This window comes from Podarcis bocagei, assembly GCF_964188305.1.
Source record: "Podarcis bocagei genome assembly, chromosome: 4".
In the NCBI taxonomy this organism is placed as follows: Eukaryota; Metazoa; Chordata; class Lepidosauria; order Squamata; family Lacertidae; genus Podarcis; species Podarcis bocagei.
The window spans coordinates 64,935,724-64,957,695 of NC_138128.1; the positions used below are offsets into that span (position 1 = coordinate 64,935,724).

General features: G+C 40.3%; 1 protein-coding gene across 9 annotated transcripts in view; it reads left to right on the plus strand.

Annotated features, from left to right (window-relative positions):
- Window positions 1-21,972, plus strand: part of KNDC1 (kinase non-catalytic C-lobe domain containing 1) — an 80,443-nt gene that overhangs the window by 47,941 nt on the left and 10,530 nt on the right. For 7 of the 9 annotated variants that reach the window (XM_081189442.1, XM_081189444.1, XM_081189449.1 and 4 more), the window contains 13 exons: window positions 843-1,747; window positions 3,118-3,262; window positions 5,378-5,463; window positions 10,014-10,372; window positions 13,237-13,330; window positions 13,427-13,524; window positions 14,381-14,604; window positions 15,511-15,624; window positions 16,019-16,166; window positions 16,394-16,588; window positions 17,454-17,663; window positions 18,116-18,198; window positions 19,212-19,362. In XM_081189442.1, coding sequence (XP_081045568.1) covers window positions 843-1,747; window positions 3,118-3,262; window positions 5,378-5,463; window positions 10,014-10,372; window positions 13,237-13,330; window positions 13,427-13,524; window positions 14,381-14,604; window positions 15,511-15,624; window positions 16,019-16,166; window positions 16,394-16,588; window positions 17,454-17,663; window positions 18,116-18,198; window positions 19,212-19,362 — 2,812 coding nt within the window. Of the gene's footprint in view, window positions 1-842; window positions 1,748-3,117; window positions 3,263-5,377; window positions 5,464-10,013; window positions 10,373-13,236; window positions 13,331-13,426; window positions 13,525-14,380; window positions 14,605-15,510; window positions 15,625-16,018; window positions 16,167-16,393; window positions 16,589-17,453; window positions 17,664-18,115; window positions 18,199-19,194; window positions 19,363-21,972 lie in introns of all 9 variants that reach the window. The other 2 variants (XR_014006960.1, XM_081189443.1) reach the window with 2 other exon arrangements.

The window sequence follows — 21,972 nt, forward strand, 5'->3', positions numbered from 1 at the left end:
GTTTCTAACTCTTCAGACTCAAACAGTGATTTTTATTTTGCTTAATGGGTGAGAAGTAATGTACCTTGTTGATATCACCTTGAAACAATTTTCTCTTACATCCGTATTAAAAAGGAAAGCAGCATTTCATCTTAACTGCCATGCCTAATAGCTATTGATGCACCTATTAAGAGTCATTGAGGCTGGTATCCATCATTACATTTTGGTAATTAATTGTAAGATTATTCATTCTGTGAGGGGGGAAAAATCTTTTATATGTTCTAAACCTACTACCAATAAAATTGATTGAATTAGCTTGATGGTTATATTGGGAAAGAAACATTGTTCTGTCTCTCCATGCAAGTTAAAATTCTACAAACCTCTATTATGTCTTTTCTTAGCCATATATAGGGCAAATAACAACAAAGATTAAACAGGAACTAGGGAGGGGATTCAGAGTAGATACGTTCAGAGTTGTCACTGAAACACAGAAACAGTTACAGTGGTACCTCTGGTTGCGAACGGGATCCGTTCTGGAAGCCCGTCCGCAACATGAAAAGAATGCAACCCGCAGCGGCATGTCTGTGCACATGCGGGTTGCGATTCGCCGCTTCTGCATATGTGCATGACGTCATTTTGCACTTCTGCATGAGTGGCAAAATCCGGAAGTAACCCTTTCTGGTACTTCCGGGTCGCCACGGGACGTAACCTGAAAGAACGTAACATGAAGTGGACGTAACATGAGGTATGACTGTATTAAGAAGACTTCGGTGTGGAAGGTAAGAGTACAGCAGATTGTGGATGGGTCAGTGTGATGTGTCAAATTCCTGCAACTGTTTTGCATAAAATATCTTGTTTTTCAGAGGTACTGCTGCATCCTCAGTGATACAATGTGGAATGACTATGGAAAGTGGTGTGCCTGTGGATTTTAAAAATTCAGTACGTTTAAATATTGATTCTGAAAGCAAGATGGATGAGGACTCTGATTTGCCAGCAGCCTGCGTTACTACATCTGGTATTCTGGAGCAGGATAAACAAGGATTGGAAGCATCACTTCCGACTGGTGCAGAGGAGCCAAAAACAAACAGTGCTAGCTCAGGCATGGCAAAATTACCCTTATTCTCTGAAGCCTCATGTCCTTCTCAAGGGAAGTGTCCTTCCTCAAGCGATCCTAAGTGCACCGTGTCTTCTAGTATGGCTTTTATAAACAATTTCCTTTTGAAGCAGGACCCAGTCACAAGGGTGTTAACCCTCGTACCAGTCCAGATTGCTATATCAGAGCAAATACCGAATAAGCCTCTTCATTCAAAAACAGCTTACAGTTGTTGTCCCAGTTTACACGTCCTCCTTTCGGATTCTATAGTGAACTATGATGTTGACAAAGCGTTGCAAAGCACTTCACCCACGAACCATCTGAGGAATTGCGAGACTAGTAACGCACGGCATGAATGTCTGGACATGAAACTGAAGATTAATAGTTTACCCCTAACTACAGTTAACAAAGAGCCTGAAACCAGGTATCCTGAAAAGAATCTGTCCCTAACGTTTTGTGAGGAATGCAATACAGATGCAAGGAATAATGACCCTTTATCAAATCACTCGTCGCTTGCCTCTGGGGAATCAAGTCCTCCTTGTTCACTGAACCTGGAAACCTCTCTCCATAATAATGGGATAAACGAAAATTTCTTGAAGAAAGTGGTGCATCTTATCCAAGAAGAGTTTGCATCTGGTAGTCATCTGATGAACACAGTTGAAGCTCTGGCCATAGGTAGGCATTTAATACTTGGAAAATCACATCATAGATGCAAAAATATATTCTAGACCATGCTCAAATAGAGATTCTGGTGGCTTTGTGCAAGGCATGGTCTTGATGGTTATTTTTAATTAAAGTTGGCATGTGCAGATCCCAAGAGTTCTCCTGTACCATTGAAAGTGGTTTTTGTTTTTAATATGACCTGAATAGTTCCAGTGGTTCTGATTTCTTCCTTTATCTGATTTCATCTGTGTAAAGGGGAAAGCTTATTCTAGATAAGAATTTTTGAAGCTCTTGTTTTATTTATATACATTTGTATCCTGCCCTTCCTTCAAGGAACTTAAGATAATAATAATAATAATAATAATAATAATAATAATAATAATTAATATTTATAACCCGCCCATCTGGCTGCATTTCCCCAGCCACTCTGGGCAGCTTCCAACAAAAGATTAAAAATACATTAAAACATAAGTCATTAAAAACTTCCCTAAACAGGGCTGCATTCAGATGTCTTCTAAACGTCAGATAGTTGCTTGATTGGAGGGCATTCCACAGGGTGGGCGCCACCATCAAGAAGGCCCTCTGTCTGGTTCCCTGTAACTTCGTTTCTCGCGGTGAGGGAACCGCCAGAAGGCCCTTGGAGCTGGACCTCAGTGTCTGGGTTGAACAATGAGGGTGGAGACGCTCCTTCAGGTATACTGGGCCGAGGCCGTTTAGGGCTTTGAAGGTCACCACCAACACTTTGAATTTTGCTTAGAAGCATACTGGGAGCCAATGTAGGTCTTTCAATACAGGTGTTACATGATTTTATCCTCCCAACAACCTTGTAAGTAGGTTACCCTGAGACATGGTAAGCAGTCCCAGGGTCATTTACCATGAGATCGGTCTTTGAGCTTGTCCCCTCCTTAAAATATGTTCACAAAATGTTGCAGGCATGCAGGAGAGAATAGGTCACTTATAATCAGTAATGTAGCCAGTCGGTTGCTGCGATAATTGGTGCAGCCATTCATATGTGATACTTCACACTGCAATAGACATACAAATTTGGGTGAACTATATTTTCCCAGTGACAGATTGTTTACTTAGCCCTATACCTTAATTGGTTGGGGTATTTCCCCCCCATATTTCATTTTAAATCAAAATTCAAGTGCTTTGGACATTCCCTTGATCAAAGGAACAATAACTTGTTATTTATTCAATTTCTTCTCTTCTCTTCACCATGAGTCCTAGGGTGGGTTGCAACCATTTAAAAATACAATATTAAAATCAACAAAGCTTCTTTGCCCAACATAGCTTCACAAAACATATTTATAACCACGTAAAAGATTTGCTGTCTCCCCCGTCCCGATTTAATTCACATTTTTTAAAATGTCTTGAACCAGGTAAATATATTTACAGCTTAAAGGATCTCAAATATAAAACTTTCTGTAATGCAATCTCCGAAAAATTTTGCGGCCTTTTCTGGGAAGAAAAACTACTAGCAAAACTGTATGATGCAGCAAATGGTAAAACTGTTATATTTGCAAGGTAAGTGACTCTTCTGTTATCTGTTAGAATATGTGTTGGTGTTTGTTCTCTGGCTTGAGTTCTGAATGAGGCACTGGAACTCTCTAGAACAGTGTTTCCCAACCTTTTTTGGGCAAAGGCACACTTGTTTGATGAAAAAAATCTCGAGGCACACCACCATTACAGCCCCGTGACGTCAGCGCGCAGCGTCACGCCGGGAGGGATGCACGAAAGTGTAAGTTTCAATTTTTTTCCCTCCCCCTTGCCGGGGAACCTCCAAGCTTTGGGGGTGGGGGGGAGGAGGCAGCAAAGCGAGGCAGGAAGGAGAGCGCGGCTTGGCTGGGTGAGCTTTGGCAGGGGCAGGGAATGAGAGCCGCGAGGCGGGCGCTGCGGACGGAGGCGCTGCCCGCCGAGCTCGCAGGCAGCCAGGCAGGCAGACGGCGAGAGCCCCGCGCTGGGCGGCCTCTCCTCGCCGCCGCCGCCCCGCCTCTCACCGCACGACTCGCCCGCCTCCCTCCAGGCAACATCTCGCGGCACACCAGGCAACATCTCGCGGCACACTAGTGTGCCGCGGAACAGTGGTTGGGAAACACTGCTCTAGAACTTCTTCATTGATCTAATGGTTGAGGAAACTGAGTATGTTTAGCCTGGGACAGAGGAAACTGAGAGGAGATGTCACAAGGAAGATGGACCAAGTTTGGTTTCTCCTGCTCTGAAGGGTAGGACTCAAACCAATGGATTCAAGGTTCAAGAAAGGCGATTCCAATTAATCAAGAAGAACTTTCTGTCTGACAGTGGAACAGACTGCTTCAGGGGGTGGTGGGCGGGCTCTTCTTTCTTGGAGGTTTTTAAGCAAATGTTGGCTGGCCATCTGCCATGGATGATGTAGTTGACATTCCTACATTTCAGGGGGTTGGACTAGATGACTATCGGAGCGCATTTGAACTCTACAGTTCTGTGATTCTATGAACTTCCTTGGCTTTTGACATTGACTCCTAAACTACCATTCCTGGGTCGGATCCTGACATTTCATCTAATTATTAAGTCAGGGAAACTTAACCAAGTGGGAAATGCATTTTTAAAAAGGAAAGGATTTTAGCATTTAAGAATTATGCAGGAGCTTGAATTGGCTGGTATATCTGTATGGACATAAACATGACTGTGCTGATGTAAAAATGAATAAACCCATGAGAGGCTATAAACCACTCAGAAGTTGTGACTGCAAGCTGCCGTGCAATCAAGATGGAATCTCTCTTGTTCACACTATGCAGTTTGTTCTCTAGAGCCTGGTTATAGTGTATCTAACTTTAAAACTTCATTAAGAATATAATGAAGATATTTCTTAATTTCGGTGTTGAGTGCAAAAAGAAAAAGACGATGACTCAAAACATATGGTTGGCATTTCATAACAATTTATATCATGAATGCCTCTAGTTTTGCTTAATGTATCTCATGACTAATGTGGTACATAGGAGGCTTTAATGAAGTCTGATAATATACTGGTGTCTATTCCCTGTTGGCAATGTTTTGGAAAATGGTTTTTTGTATAAAAGAGAGAAATGTGTGTGTGTTGGGGTGGTGTTAATATAGTTTCTAAAAGAAGTATTTTCACATTTTTATCAGGTATTACTGTGTTCAGAACATCTTTTATAGACATAACTGAAAATGTGTTGTGGATTGACTATTGAGGAGAAAGCTAGGAATGTCTCTGGAATTTATATTGCACGCTTCTTTGGGTGAAAGAAAGAACAACAGAGGAAATTTCACAACCACTGTACCTTGTCCAATGTCATTGTATACTAGTGGAGTGGTTTTCAAACCTTCTGTTTTATGGAAACTCTGCACATCGACCTGTCTGCCAGACTTTTGTTTAATTTTTGTTTTTATTATTATGGTACATTGCAGAAGACTCTGCGGCCTGGTCCAAAACAATTCACGTGGAGTGCTAGTTTAGGTCTCCGAGGTCTTGTTTCCTTTACTTTTGTTGTGTGCTGCATAACAAGAAAACCTGAATGAAATTGTTTTTAAAAGCTTCAGGCCCTTTGAACCTCCTATTTGAGCTTTTCTCCCTAACAAATCTTTCCTGCATGTCTCTGTGTATTCAACTATCTCACCACCCCGTCTCTCTATTTACAGCATGAAAGAAACAAAATACTGTGGCAACACATTTCAGAGCCAAAATAAACCTAAGAATCTTGGGGATGCCAGTGAAGAAACAAATGGTAAGGAAAGACCACAGCTTGTGATGATGGTCACAGCTTGTGATGATGATAATGAGACCAGAAAGTGTTAGAAGATATTAATTCAGTTGCTGAAGATATTAATTCAATTGCCAGTGGGATAGCCATGTTGGCTCCTTGCAGCAAAAAGCAATGAAGCATCTTGTGGCATGTTAAAGACTAACAAATGTATTATGGCATAAGCTTCAGTGGATTACACTCCACTCCATCAGATGCATATGTACCCCGAATTACAAGTATACATATACACATGGATGGCAGGGAGTGGGGAAATTGTAAATAGTGAGGTCAGAGGGAAATGATATGCAGAAAAGTGCAGAGCGGTAATTGCCTAATTCACAGTGATAATTCACAAAACAGTTGTTGATATCACATATTGTGGAACCAATTAACATATATAATATGCTAAAAAGAGTTTGTCTAGGTTCAGTTCACAAATGACCACATTTGAACCTCTTGATGTATTCTAATTAAGCAGTTTTATGTTGCAGACTTTCTTTGAAATTGTTTTGTTCCAAGATGCTCACTTTCAGAGTGTCCATGGTGGTTAAAATGCTGCCTGCTCCATCCAGCTTTCTAATGTTGTGGTTTATGATGTCAGATTTATGTGCATTTATTTTTTAAATAGAGGCTGACCTGTTTGTCTTATGTAGAAAGGCAATGTTGACAGATGATGGCACAGATCACATTGGAAGGTGCACAGGAGAATGAACTCTTTCTAATAGCTGTCCCTTCCACTCATAGTGTGTTGGTGTTGGGGACGTTATCTGTAGCAAAGCATTTATGTGTTTTCCACAAGGACAGAGTCATCCCCTCCTTTCTACCCAAAGTTCTGTTGAGATTCCATGTTCAGCAAGAGTTGGTTTCCCCTACGTTTTGTCCCAACCCTGCTCACCCATTGGAAAAGGCCTGGCACTCATTAGATGTGAGGTGTGCACCCAAGGACTAAAGTGTGTAGATTAACTGATTTCTTATTTATTTCCTTTCACCACACTTCCTTGGGCAAAATGGTTAGCTCCTCCACCTTATCTAGGTGGCTTAAAGCTTGTATTGTGGTGGAATATGGAGCTTTGAAGCTTCTCCAACCATCTTCTTTGATGAAACAAAGATGGTTCATCAACCATCTTTACAGCTCATCCTACTAGAGTGGCAGCCACTTTGACAGCTTTCTTTGCTAACAACCCTTTGATTGATATCTGTTGGGCAGCCAGTTGGCTGTCCCTAGCTACATTCACAAGGGGAAGTCATAAGATGGAGCTTATGCCTCAGCAGAGGCTGCTTTTTGGCTGTATGGTCTTGCACCAAGTCCTTCTGCCTTACTCTCCATTGCAGCTGGGATCCACTCTAATTGGGTTTGCTGTGTGGAACATCCCAACCCAATAATCCAGCAACACCCTCCTGAAATAGTATAGTTGGTACTTACCTGAACAGTAGATTTAGGAGGGTTCACTGGGCTATTAGGACTTTGTCCTAGTGGGGACTGCAATGGTCTATAAGTTTGTGTTGGAATGTTCACAAGTCCCCCACCCTTACTGGGACGCGAGTTTTGTGTTATTTTACTTACCCTTATTGTGTTGACTCCATTGACTGTCGATCTTGGAGGGTCTGTAAAACTGATTGGCAGCTAATTACTTCCTGGAAGAGTTTTCTTTTCCTGCTTCATCATCAAGGCATATCCTAAGACCAACCTGATAGCCCAGTGACTCCTCCAAAATCTACCATTCAGATTAGTACCAACTGTACTTTCTTAATGAGAGCTAAAAATAGGGGACTGTAGAAGAATGGTATTGGAAAGTTGCGTCTCGCCTTCTTTTATAGTCCCAATTTGTTGATAGTGATGACGGCAGCTCCTTTGTCAGCATCTTTAATTATGATGTCAGTATTGTTTCTGAGGCTGCAGATGACATCACACCCTGTATGGGAGAGGTTGTATCTTAGCTGATTACCTCAACTTGGGCACAGTGACAGAAGTACTCCATATAAAAACCTAACTGTGTGTGATGTTGTGGGGTCTATGCAGAATTCTTGTTTCTGTGCTATTTTGGGGTACACTGTCCAGTGGTGTTCAGGGAAGATAGTAGTTGAGTGCTGGTGCACTGGGCAGTGCCAGGGTAGAAATGTTCCTTGAGTCATAAACAGTAGGATTCCCACCCCAGATCCCACCTCAGCTTGCATTTTCCAAATCTTCATAGTTTCTACTTTTGGTTCAAAATGCAGCTTAAAAAACAACAACTAATAATGCTTTTTTTTTAAGCAAAATTTGTTTGGAAATGCAGATTTTTGAAAAAAAAATACTTATTTGAAAGATGAATTTTCATGCTGATTTTTAAAAATTTTAATGTAGAAATAGGGCAGGAGACCCTCATGGGTGCACACATGTGAAGATGCAGCAAAGATTCATTCCCTTTTACTCACTGCTATTCCAAAGCAGCTGCGATGCCATACTAATCCATATTCTCAATCAGAAATGTGTATTGGAAACCTGATTTCGCCTCTAAGATTGCATTGGAATGGCTGGACAATATATCCATCCTTTAATCATTCTGGTTGAGTAGCATACTTTGTTTACATTTCTTTCTTTTAAGCATTTGTGCACTGCCCCTTCATTGCTTAAGCTGACATTCAACAAAAAATAATAACACAGTTAAAATGAAAATATCATGAATACTCATTGATTGTAATATTTCTAAATAATCTACAGCAGGAGGAACATAAGGCCACACTCTGCTACTGTAAATGCCCATAGGCTTACTGGGAGAGGAGTTTTGCGTCCTACTCAAAAAGCTAAGAAAATAGGGCAGTGTTAAACTGCAATGGGATAAATCTTTTTTTTAACCTTTGTACAGTTCAGTCAAGGCCCTACATGGTGTCCCCGCATGCAGTGTAGGCATGTGGAATAGAGCCCCACCTTGCAGAAAATTTGCAGTGGCTGTACTTCTGTGTGAAGAGGGTATGTGGGTCCCTGGCCATGAAGAAATTTTAAGGTTGCTGCTGTGGGATGTAATCCACTGAGAGCAGTCAAGTACAACATTCCTTGTTTTGCTATAGTGGACATGCAAAGGAATGTTTGGTCCAGCCAGGCGAAACTTCCTGTTCCTCTTGGCCTGGAGCATCCTTCCTTGCATGTGGATGGGCGTGACCTTTCCAGACCTGTTAAAACGACAAGGCATGCTGCCACTCTCTCTCTCTTTTCCATCTTCTTTTCATCCTGCGAACTTCCTGGAATGAACTGCTAGCTGCCAGCCAAGCAGTCCTCCAGGTCATCTTCTTTATGGGATAAACCTGTTAGTATAAGTTTGTAACTTTAAGCCTTAAACCTGCCTTCAGGGCCTTAAGAGAGAATATTATGAAAATGATTTATAGGTGGTACATGACACCAGTCAAGCTAGCAAAGATCTACCATCTGCCTGATAATAAATGTTGGAAATGTAAGGAAACTGAAGGTACATTCTTTCACCTCTGGTGGACTTGCCCAAGGATTAAGGACTTCTGGGAGATGATTTATAATGAAATGAAAAAGGTATTTAAGTATACCTTTCTTAAGAAACCAGAGGCTTTTCTCCTGGGCGTGGTTGGCCAACTGGTGTTAAAGAAAGACAGAACTTTTTTTATGTACGCCACAACAGCAGCAAGAGTCCTTATAGCAAAGTATTGGAAGACACAAGAACTACCCACACTGGAAGAATGGCAGACGAAGGTGATTGACTACATGGGACTAGCTGAGATGACCAGCAGAATCCGAGACCAAGGAAAAGAGACGGTGGAGGAAGACTGGAAGAAATTCAAAGTCTATCTTAAGAACTATTATAAAATAAATGAATGCTAAAACGCCAAGGTTAGGAAACTAAGAGGTTACTGCTGTATTGATTTGGTAAAGACAAGAGGAGTAAAAGGTCAATTAGTTAAATTTTGAAGCGAGGATTTGCTGGAAGAAATTTGAAAACAGGGATGCAGAAAGGGAAGGTATGGGGAAGTCGGAGAAACAGGGTTTAAGAAAAGAAGGTTTTGAAATTTTACATGTTTATGTGTTTGTTTGTAATTGTATTGTGTTTTGTTTGTGTTAATTATGTGTTAAAAAACCAATAAATTTTTTTTAAAAGAAATAAACCTGCCTTCAGGGATCACACTGTGCTCTGCCCGATCATGAGTAAACTTTCTTTTTATTGCTTATGAATAAGACTGTGGTGTCTTTATTCTTTTAGGAGGGATTCAAGTGGTCTTACCAGGAAAACATTAGAACACATTTCAATCTGGACGAGCCAGATTGAATTGCGTATTGTCTTAAGAAACTCACATGAGTTTGCAACTAGTTTTCTGCTGTGAAAAGGGGAATGCATGCTGCTAAGTAAAGAAACTTGCTAATGCAAGTTAGAAAAGATATTAATAAACAACATATTCTCTCCTGCCCCGCTGAATATTCCCACAGCTGCTACACATAATGTTTGTGCGCATGTTTTTTATGCCAATTGGCTTGGTGACAGTTGCCAGTTTGATGAAAGAAATGTGATGAACATGTTTTCACACAACTGCAGTTTCTATTGCTGGCACAGATGCAGATGACCTCCCACAAGATAATTCTGAAAAGGAAGCCAAATCACAGGAAATTGCAGGTGGAATCCAAAAGAATGGTGGAGAAATTTTGCAAGCCAACGAATGTTACCTCCGTGCAGACTTGCCAGCAGAGAACCAAGAACAAGAGCAGGTTCTGTTAAAGTTGGAGGAAAATGTTTGCACCAAAGCTCCCTGCTTATCTGAACTGTGTGGATTTTGTCTTGGTTGGAGCACTGCATTCTATGGTTCGGAATGTTTTAGTTTGGAAGTACATCACTACATAAGAAAACTTGGAAAGCGGAAAGTTAATGATGCACAAGACATAGATGCGAAAAAAGCGGTAGGTATCCTGATTTTCAAGAATGGATGAAAAATCAGGGATACTTTTTTTTTGTTTCAAGGTGTAATATAGAGCATGAAAAGCAGGCTACATTTTAATTCTTCCAGATGTAAACTAGTACATTACATATGCTTTCTACAAGGTGCATTCATATGGGTGATTTAAAAGCATTGGATATGCTTTAAAACCTATTTTCTCCATCCTATCAAGATGGGTTACTCTAGTTACTATTGTCCACACTATTGCAATATCCTCTTGCAGTACATATAAGTACCAGTGTAGGTTTGTGTAATCTGGACAGTATCATGAGCAATGTTGGGGTAGGGAGCTTCCCTGGGCTTCATGTTTAATGAGCATGAAGGGGAGTCATGGAGAATTGCGAAGCTGTGCCTTAAACTACTCTGCCTGATTATGAAAGTTGAGACATTTGTTCGCAAGAGAAATGGAAACGTCATGTTAGCCCCTTGCAGAGAAAACAGCAGAGTATTGCAACACCTTAAAGACTACGAGTGGAATTTAATGTCACACTGTTACAGACATTCCATCCTCACAAGCATATTAGCTTGCCCGGCTGAGCAATCCCCTGTCCCCTTCCCTTACAGATTGTACTGGGGACCAATCTCAGGCCCCAGGGAAGGAGAGGGGGGAGCCCTTTTGTGGAGAGCTGCTGCTGCTGGAGTTCATTGGTTGAGTTGCCATTCAACTTTACAGTTTGCTCCTTTTTGTATCTGCCAACTAAGATTTCACTTCACACATCTGACAAAGTGGGCTTGAGTTTGCAGCAGCTTATGCAGTAATAAGTGTATTCGTCGTTAAGGTGCCATAAAAAACTCTGGGGTTGTTGTTTTTTAATGCCGTCTCTTCTGTACTCCAAATGGTTTACTAGGCTTTCACTACCAGCTAATATCAAGGGTTTTGTATAGTCTTACAATGAGCATTACAATTTCAGCGATCAAGCTCACAGAAATCTAGCACACTTTTGATGTGTAATTCTCTGCCTACATAGTAGGTCAAGTATTTAGCAGAGACATCATTTTTGTGAGGACATGTTTTGAATCGAAGAACGTTGACCTTTGGTCTTTAATATGTGCTTAAATGCAAAGGCTGTTCTCAAGAGCCACTGTATTAGTTCACACATCACCTTGTGTTCTTATCAAAGAAATTTTAGCCTTCAGGCATCTTTAGCTTCAGGGAGAGCAATGGAAGATGGTCCTTACTTTAACAGATCAAAAGCTTATGTTGAGTTAAACCTAATGATTTTTTTTTTCCAAACCAGAAAGAGAACTGGTTTGTCTTTGAGTTTGTTGGCTGTATTCCCATTTCTTTTATTTCACAAAATGCTTTTCAGTTTACAAACACCCACATTCACCTAGAATGCTATAAGGCAATGCCGCTGCTATTTAAGGTAAACAGCCCTAATCAGACCTCACTTATTTGATTTAAGAAGTTATTCATTCTAGAATTAACTGCTGTGCTTTGTTGATAATGGTTTCCAATGGAAATAATTAAAACACCAGGCTTTATTGCATATCTGCAGGTGTGTCAGTCATACAGCTTGTTTTCACTCACATGCTAAGGCCACCCTCCAGACGGAAATGCACCAGGACTTTTGTGTAATTCTTCTTTAATAGGATTCTTGCCTACAACTTGAAAACATGCTTTTGAAACTCAGGAAAGAATCTGAATTATTGTTGTTTTCACTTACTCTTTCCACCCTTTAAGAACTGTTTGCTCAGGGGAAACACACATCAGTTAGTGTGCCCCTGAATAGGAATGTATACCCTGGTCTACATCAGATGCACAAAGAAAGGAGTCTGGATTCACACAATGATATACAACCATATTAGCATACAGATCTCCCTTGCAGAGCTGGGAAAAGCTACCTTTGGTATCTCATGATAGAATTGCGGAATATAAATCTTTTAATGAAAGCAAACAGAGCAAAGTCTTTATTTCCTATATGACATTGACTTGTTTTGGGACACATGACTAGTCTTGATGGTCCCTAGATATTTTTATAAATACTTTGTTTCATTCATCCTGATTTTTTACACCGTTCGTTGAAGTCTACTTCAGCTGGCATTGAACATTCAATTTAAAACAGACTATAGACTTGTCAGTATTCCTGGAAAGGAAGAAAGAAAGAAAAAGAAAGAAAGAAAGAAAGAAAGAAAGAAAGAAAGAAAGGGTTATATGATGTGCATATAATATTAATGAAAATAATTATGTTCATCAATAATTTTAAAGGCATTTAAGTACAATTTATGTGGTTAAATGAGTTTAAGTACCTATTATTCCGATACTATGACCCCGTTCAGAGAGAATTTCATTTCCAATTAACCACAGTTTAGCAGATTGGGAGCAAACTATGTGTCTGTATGCTTTCTCCTTTTCTCTCCGTCCTTTGTATGCCTGGCCTTGTTGAGGATATCCTGCTCTATTTAAACTACAGTTTCTTGTCATAGCCAAGCATGTAGGGTGTTTAAGGGCTCATTCCGTATCAAGATGGCCCTCCATATCCTTGTTTGGAGTGAGCCCTTAAACCACAGTTATAATCGGATGTTCCAGAGAAGAGATGGCATATAGGAACACAACTCAGTTTCGGGTCTGATAAACCATTGTTTAATCGGAACAAAATTTATACTTTTGAACCAGACCCATATGGCTAGTTGTTAGAATTGTTAACAGACAGTTAAAATGTGATAATGTTTAGCTTTACCTTTTATGCATATTAGCTGTTAGGGGCAATACTAGGTGTTATTGTTGGTTGATTCTTATTTGCAACCAGCTTCTGCTTATCAGAAGTAAAACCACTACATCATTATACTTACTATACTTTCACTTCCCTCCGTCCTTCACACCAGGAACTTGAGCAGCTGATAACGATGGAGACAAAGAATTATAGGAAGAGTATAAAATTCTACCAGAGGTTGTTGCATAAGGAGAGAAGAAGCAAAGGTATATCTGTAGTTTGTAATTTTAAGAGCTTTGTTACAGTAATTGTGCATCTGTGCTGACGCAAAGTGGCCCTTACTGCACTTTTTAAATCTTGAGGTGGTGAAGTGAAAACAGTGTTGCCCAAGCTGAAGGGACAGCTGGAAGAAATGAAATCAAAGGTGCAGTTTCTTGACCTGGTGAAGAAGTATCTGCAGGTAATTCTTTGGCTTTCTTTTTGAATTAGAAATTGGTATCTACTGTTTCCATATCAGTGCAGCAGGAAGTAGATTTTTTTCCTGCATGCCACACTTCAGTGCTGGAGGAATGAAGTATGAGAGTCCAAAGTAGCATTGCTATTTTAATGTGTAGAAGTGGCTCCCTTTGATCAGCACCACTCCCATAGTTCCCCACCAGTTCTTGGACCTGTTTATTGGTCACACAAGAATGAGCAGCTTCCTTAGAGGCATCTGGCTGGGCAGTGTCAGAATCAGGGTGGTGGACTTTGAGCTAGTGCAGTTCCTTCTCCAGCACAGAGTTCAAAGAACCTCCTGGGAGGGCAGTGAGGATATGCATGTCCAGCTTTTGCATGCCCAGTGATGTGCAAATTAGTAGTCAGGGCCGTCTTTACCTGGGGGTGCAAGGGGTGCGGGGCACCCAGGCGCCAAATTCTGTGGGGCGTCAAATGTATACCTGCTGTATTCCAGTCCCTCTCAATTGGCAGCAGTGAAAAGCAATGGAGTGAAAGTCCCTGCCCCCCTCCTCCGTCGCTCTGTTACTCCGTAGCGACAAATATTCCCGACGAGTCAGAAAACAAAAGCAGGTTTTTCCCTGCTGTGTTGTTTTTACAGGTGAGCGGGGGAAAAGGTCAACAACTTTGGCTTCCCCACTCAATAGAAGTTAATTTGGGGGCGGCTAAACTAAAATTTGGGGCGCTGGGCAGATCTGTGCATCTGGGCGGGGCATATGCTAAAGACGGCCCTGTTAGTAGTGCCTTTGTGTCCCTTCCCTTCTCCTCCCCATCACTGGAATAACCTTGTACCATTTTGTCTGCCTTGTCTCCTTCTGCTGCAGATTATGTCTATAGAGAAATGGGGAGTTGAGGCACGCAACCTTCTTGCAGTTGTTAACATGGCAAGCAGTGAAGCTCTGGGCATTGTTAGCTCCTTGGACTGCATGCTCCTCTTCTATAATATAAATAAAACCCAGTACAGAGCCCCGTGTAATGACAATCAAACTCAGCCAAGAAATCTACAAGCTGGAACACCACTTGGGCTGATGGCATATCTCTATTCCAGGTACAGCCTGTTCTGCAGTCTCACAAAAGGTGATGTCTGTTCTCACCCCCCTCCCTACTGAAATGAAGGTTTAATTCTGTTATCAATCTCCATGCATTTTATGCTGCAAGAGTGAAAGGAAAGTGTCTGTCTCACTGCTTTGCAAAAGTAAGGTGAGAAAGAAGTTAAGGAATCACTCCCAGGTTAACACAACTCCTTTCAACAATTCTTTTCCAAGTTTAGGCAATGGAGAGTAGGATGGTCTGTTTATCATTTTAAGTACTGGAGCAAGGGGGGGGTTCCTATAGTTTAGAGTTAAATTTATTTTATCATGTCATGGTTGGGGAAGGCAAAGGGAGCTCTTATTTTTATGAAATTCTCATTTTCTGGATTACATTGAGCATTCCAGATCAACATTTAGAAATGAACACATTGGGATAAAACACGTATTTAAGTACCAATTATTTCTGCATATTTTTTAAAATCACAGATTAATGTTGGAATGGGACAGAACAGACTTAAGAAGTGAACACATTTAAAATTCACATGGACTGGAAATAGGGTATGTCCAGTGTTAGTCATAGACCCAATGAAATAATGGGGTTTAATCACAATAGACCTGTTTACATAAGAGGGTTTGATAAATCATTTCAGTGAGACTACTATATTACTTAGTTGGATATCACTCGGGATTATCTATTCCTCGTTGCAGCTCCTGAAAATGTAGGATTGTGCTTTAATGTCATTAATTTTTTGAAGATGGAATTTCTAAAAACAAAGGATCTGTTTTAAAAGAAAATAGAGATTGTGGGAATACAAGTGACATTAATTGAATCTCTTCCTTTCACTTTTCAATCTTTCGCTGTACTTGATTCCAAGAAAGCACGCTTGAGCTTACAATATTGATTTTTTTCTTGTACTCTGTAGAAATGCATTTTTAGAAGGCTATGTACAGCAATTCCTCTTCACCTTTCGTTACTTCTGCTCCCAAGAAGAATTTTTTCAATTTCTTCTTGATAGAATCAGAATCACATTACCCAAGTAAGTGTTGAAATAAAGCTGAACTCTTGATACATTCCAGTTTACTAGCATAGATGTATCGGTAGTCTTTCCTTGTTCCTTTGAAATTGTGAATGATCGCTTTATTTTGAAACTAAAAGCATTCAGTTAAGTTAGATGGGATTTATAAAATTTATTACAAGATACAACTGCAAATTAAAGACAAGAGTCCTCTTCTTGGCTGAGTGTTTTGTCCAACAAATACATTCTTATTTCAATAGCTTTCCTTTCTTATTAAGCTACAAAAAAGGAACCTACACTTCTTGTTTGTGTTCTGGAAGAGATAAACTGAGACACATAATCCTTTCAAGTACATAATTATAATTGGTGGAATATTCAAATGTCAGTTTATTCACCAACTTTCTGTTGTTCTTAGTTCAAGCCTGGAATCTTGTTCGTTGCTTAGCAAAATATGTCATCGTAGCTTCGCCATTCTGCAAACCTGGATTAAAGACTGCTATGCTGTAGACTTTGCAGTAAATCCTGATTTTATGAGTACACTAAAAGGCGTTATCATTTCTAAGGTAATTCACTATACTTACAGGAAATTTAAGGTGGATGTCATCTAAGTAAGTCATGACATGCAAAATTGCATCAATGTTATACGATATAATTGAACTGAGAGGATATAACATGCCTTGGGGATCCATAAGTTTTGTTTCCTAAATCACACTAATAAAGCAGGGTTTATTTTGGAGATATTAAGGCCATTATAATCTGAAGAAGACTCTAATTAATGCCCTCTTTGTAGGTAGGTCCACTCAATGGCTATGGCGAATGGTTGCTGTCACTACTGGGAAGCATTACTAGCAGGAAGCAAAGCAATGTTTCTGAATACTACCAGACAGAAAAATGGGAAGAAGAAGAAGAAGAGGAGGAGGAGACCAGTGAAATAAAACCTTTACACTTTCATTGCAAAAAGAGCTCAAAAGATGTTTTGCAAAAGGTACGAGGCTTCTTTAACTTGCTCTACAGACAGCAGCACCTGGCATGTGCTCTTCTGTCTGTCTGTTTAGTTTTTATTACAAGTTTTCCCCAAAGCAATACAATAAACATCAACAACTGTTACAGGGTCTGAGAGTTACATTCACAGCCTAGATTAAGACACGCCAGATAATAGGTCATTCCTGGCTGCTGTTCTGGTAGTGTAGCAGACCTCCGCTTGCACAATGGAATTTCACCCCTCTTCTCCCCTACAGCATCTGTCCCCATCATACTTCCTTAAAAGATTACTAGTATGGAAAATAATCAGTTCAAGAGAGAGAGATCTCCAGTATTGGGAATAGAAGATTGTAGGCTGTATGGAGATATGCATGATGAGCATATTTTTGACCAGAGCTAAATTAGTGTACAGAGATTAATAGCATGGCAACTGTGTCAAAATATTCTTTAACCAAAGTTGAAATATTTGCTGTTAGCATATCTTGTTACATGTTAATAAACCCAAGCTATAGCTTATTTTCTGGCTAAGGCTTATAATTAGTCTTTCAACTAGGCTAGAATGGAGAATGATGTAAAAAACAAAAACCCAACTTGAAGTATTGAACTAAAAAGTCAAAGTTATTTTAATGCAAGGGGGAAGCAGAAATAATAGGGTTCTATAGAGTCCTGTTCAATTAGACTTGTGGACTGTGCTCTCAAATGGATATTGTTGTATTAGGGTATGATGGTATAAAATTTAACCGCATAGATTTATTGTACAGGTACTAGTCTTTGAACTTAACTTACATATTACATTATGTAATAATGTGTTCATTTTTGCCTGAGTAAAGTTATAGACAGAGCAAATGCCTTTTGTTCTTTTTGTACAGAGCTTTAATTGGAATATCTCAAAGGAAAGTGAAATTGTTGCACCTTATCAGAGAGGCAAGCATAGCATTACATCAGCTTTAGCAAATCCATGCTATTCAAATGAAACAGAAGAATTCTCAGGCTTTTACTCTAAAATAGATGGAATGCCATATCTCTTAACAGAATATACCGCACAACAACTTTGCCATCAGCTGACGCTGCTGGAACAGGTAAAATTGCATTTTTGGATAAAACCGACTTTCTGGGTCAGTTTCTTAGTTGAGGTTCAGGCCTGGTTCTGGCACATAAACTGCCTTTCTTGCCCTGTTGAATGACTCCTGCCAAGAAAGAGACAGGGTAGGGTTGCCATATTTCAAAAAGTAAAAGCCAGGACACCTTTGATTGCCTTGCCTAAGATCCAGGACAAAGCGCTGACTTTCTGAAATTCCCCCTGGGCATCAATTCCACCTTTGAAATCCTGGTAATGTCCGGAAAAATCCGGACATATGGCAGCCCTAGGACAGAGTGAGTGTAACTGTGTTGATTCACCTGGACCTCTTCAGTGGTTTTTGATACCATCAACCATGGTATCTTTCTAGAGAGGTTGTCAGAGTTAGGGGGTCAATGGATAAGTAGTGTACACCAGATCAAAGGCATCAGACGCCATTTTTGTCTGTTTTAGGAAATGTTCCAGAAATGTCACCCAGTGCACTTTCTAAATTCAAGATTCCTTGGAGTCAATGATAAGAGTGTGTCTTTCCAAAAGTAAGTTTACTTTTGCTTTGCCTAGCCTAATGGCATGTATTGGGGGGAAATTTATTAGCATGAGAAAATTTGTTGTAGACTTAAGAGTATGATGAGAGACTTCAACAAAGCACACCAACCGAGACAGGGCAACATTATCCAAGGACATAGCTACTGCCTGATGCTGAACACTGAACATACTTTTTTTAAGCAAAACATTTTGACAAAATAGTAGCATACAACTAGTTTGTAAGATAGATATTTTTCATTTATTAATAGTCTAGTGTTAGCCAGAGGCTTATATAAGGCAACTTAGTGCTTATACTTCTGAGAAAACTTTCTGGTTAAACATTCTAAGGTCTCTCACATTTTGAACGTACCTCTTGCTTCCAGTTCACGATTATAATTTGTTACACCTTTGACATGTTTTGTAGGTTCTATATTTTGCTGGCTCAATTTAAGACTGGAGCCTGGGAGTTAAGACATTTTCTCCATTATTTTCCCCACTATACATAATTTGGGATTAACAGAAGTAAATTAGCGAAGCAGAAATGGTAAGGGACTGTAAATCAAAGGCACCTGTGCCAGTTACTTTACTGACACAGGGAGAGAGAGAAAAGGGAAAATAAATATATTTAGCCTATTTGGCTATTCACACAGGGGTTCCATCTGCTGGAATGAAGGCAGGAGTGCCCCTCAGTAAATGCCTCCCACACACATAAGCAGGTGGCCAGGAGGACGTGATACTTGCTTCACTCTGTTGCTTCATTCAAATCTCTCCTGCCAAGCCTTGTTACCCACTGCATTGGCTGCTCCAGAGTATCTTGTTTGACTCCTCACAGCCAAGAGGAGGAGCCTTTATTGTACTAGGAATGTCTCTCTCTAGCCCCATCACCAACACCTGTCTCTTTGTCTGAGCCACTGGGTAATTCTGGGAGCTACACTCAACTAATTGTAAGGAAATAATGTTGCTTTGCCCCCTTTGTATGGATATAATCTAGTATTTAAATTTTGTAGATGCTTGTCTTTTACAGAGCTGCTTCCTCTGAGCAATTGCCTCCTCAAGCCTATAACCTTTTTGCGGAAAACTGTGACCAAGATGCTTACCTTTTGCAGCTTTTAAAATATGCAGACAATGTCAGTAATTGGGTTGCTGCTGAAATTGTAACAAGCTACAGCTCTAAGGTTTGCAGTCCTCTTTTTCATGATTGCTTTTTCATATGTATTGATAATTTATTTGTGGTTGACCCTTCTTATTCAGTTATTTTGTCTGTGTATGATCTGAATGGACGTGGCTGGAGCTGTGGTCTAAACCACAGAGCCTAGGGCTTGCCGATCAGAAGGTTGGCGGTTCGAATCCCCGCGACGAAGTGAGCTCCCGTTGCTCAGTCCCTGCTCTTGCCCACCTAGCAGTTCAAAAGCACATCAAAGTGCAAGTAGATAAATAGGTACCACTCCGGCAGGAAGGTAAACGGCGTTTCCATGCGCTGCTCTGGTTTTGCCAGAAGCGGCTTAGTGCCACATGACCCGGAAAAAATGTCTGTGGACAAACGATGGCTCCCTCAGCCAGTAAAGCGAGATGAGCGCCACAACCCGAGTCGTTCGCGACTGGACAACTGTCAGGGGTCCTTTACCTTTACCTTTATGATCTAAATAAGGTTCTCAGCCAGTAGGATGAAGTAGCCATAGTGGCTGCAAGAGATTTAACATTCAAAGGAAGAGGCTTCACTTGCAATGCAAACATTAGCTCCTGAGAAAAGGGTTTTGTTTGTTTTTTTATAATACTATGGCAGGGAGAGAGAGAGAGAGTGAAATTTCTGTTGGCTCTCCCTAACAATCCCAATGCTTCTGTTTACATAACAAAATATATGCTTTATTCTTTCTCCTGGTTAAACTGCGGGTTAGAGTATACAGTTGCTTTAAATCATTGTTTTGTGTGGTTGCTTTTAGTAGTGTTGAGATTTATGTATACTGCCATTGATTTATTGACATTATGTTGATATTTGTATCTGTTTATATTACATTTTGATTATCTTTAATAATATTGTTCACACCTGTAACATATATTTTAATGCACACATTTGTAACACTTTAAAACCCATGGCTTTACCCCAAGAATCCTGGGAACTGTTGCTTGCCCTGCACAGAGCTACAGTGCTCAGCACCCTTAACCATCGCAGTTCCTAAGATTCCTTGGTGGAAGTCAAACATTTCAAATAAGTTCTACACAAGAGTGGAGTCAGTGGCATTAATGGACCTGAGTTAGTCCTTAACATCAGTGGATTTGCTCTGAGTAGCACTAGCATTGAATACCACCCCATGTGCTTTAAAATGTATGGTGCAGATGCGGCCTAAGAAATGAATGAATACATTCAGTATGTTCTGGCAGAAGGCAGCACCTCTTCCTATAACAGTACAGAGATAACCTGGAGAAGTGTTGCACAGGACTGAAATGCATCTATTATAGGCACCTTTGTTTTTAGGGTTTTTTAAAAAAGGGATGGATTAGCTATACAGGCTTTAGAAATTCATAGCTGTTAGAGATTAGGATCATTCATTTGCATCCTTGCAAAGGCCTGCCATGAGCTAGGCATGTAGTAAAAATTTGTTTAATTAGCCTTCTGTTTCATGAATGCCAAGATTTCCTGTTTATATTCTTGCACACACAAACACACATGGTAGCAGCTGGTTGGGCTGTATTGCTCTTCTGTTTTCCTCATGAGCCACAACCAAATACCAGGAGGCGCAAGAAGCAGAGACCTCAGTGTGGTGTGGTTTGTGCCAGCACACTGTGCTGGCCTTCAGACACCTTCGCCTCTTCCTCTTGGCGAGGGCAGTGATACATAGTGTTGGAAAGCTGGCAGAGCAACTCAGCTCCACTTGCAGTACAGTTGCTGCTGCTGCTGCTGCACAAACAGATAGGAGAGAGGATATTTTGCTACGCAAAACACAAACTTCTGAAAAAAGAGAGAAGTAGTAGTAGTTAGAGTTGCAAGTATGCTCCTATGACTTTCTGAAGTGGGTATTAGAACTCTCCTTTAATCTTGCGTTATAAATATGTTCTTGCCATCAAGGGGCTTTTTCCCATGCTTGAGATGAAAAGATCTCTATCTAAAGTTAAAGTTTATAAAATGTTATTTCACACTAATTTGGTCAGGTTTGCAGTATTTAAGATAGCCACAGCTACATGGTTGCATGAACCCATCTCTCATTTTTATGATTCAGGGCATGATTCCACCTTTCATTAAATTTGCTTTATTGGAATGTTATGTTCTGCAAGTGTTGGCAGAAGTGTAGAGTTGACATATCTTTCTATTAACGTTCAAAAAAATATCTGGGACCAGGAGCAGATCAGTAGATAAAACTGCTAAGCTGCTTGCCTTTCAACAATCCCCTTCTGGTTCAATAGGAGACTGCAATTTGCCATAATTGCATCTGTTGGCTTTACCATTCATACTGACTTTCCTTTTAAAAAGTAATTTACCAATAAAACGTCACCGTTTCTCACAGTGTGATGAAATAGCTGTCATCTATTTGTACATGTGTGGCAGCAAGTTGAATTCAGCAGAAATTGAGATGAATGATTTTCCTTTGTGGTGTCTCTGCATATAGTCCATTGACAAGGGGTGCAGTCTTTTAGTACTCCAGAAACAAATGAGGCATAACATGACCAAATTCTATGGAACTCTTTAAGAGTATTATTCAGAACTATTGTTTTAGGATGCAATTTAGAGGGGAAAAGAGAGAGAAAGGTGGAAATGCTTTTCTTGTTCTGTGTTGAGTGCCCCCCTGCTA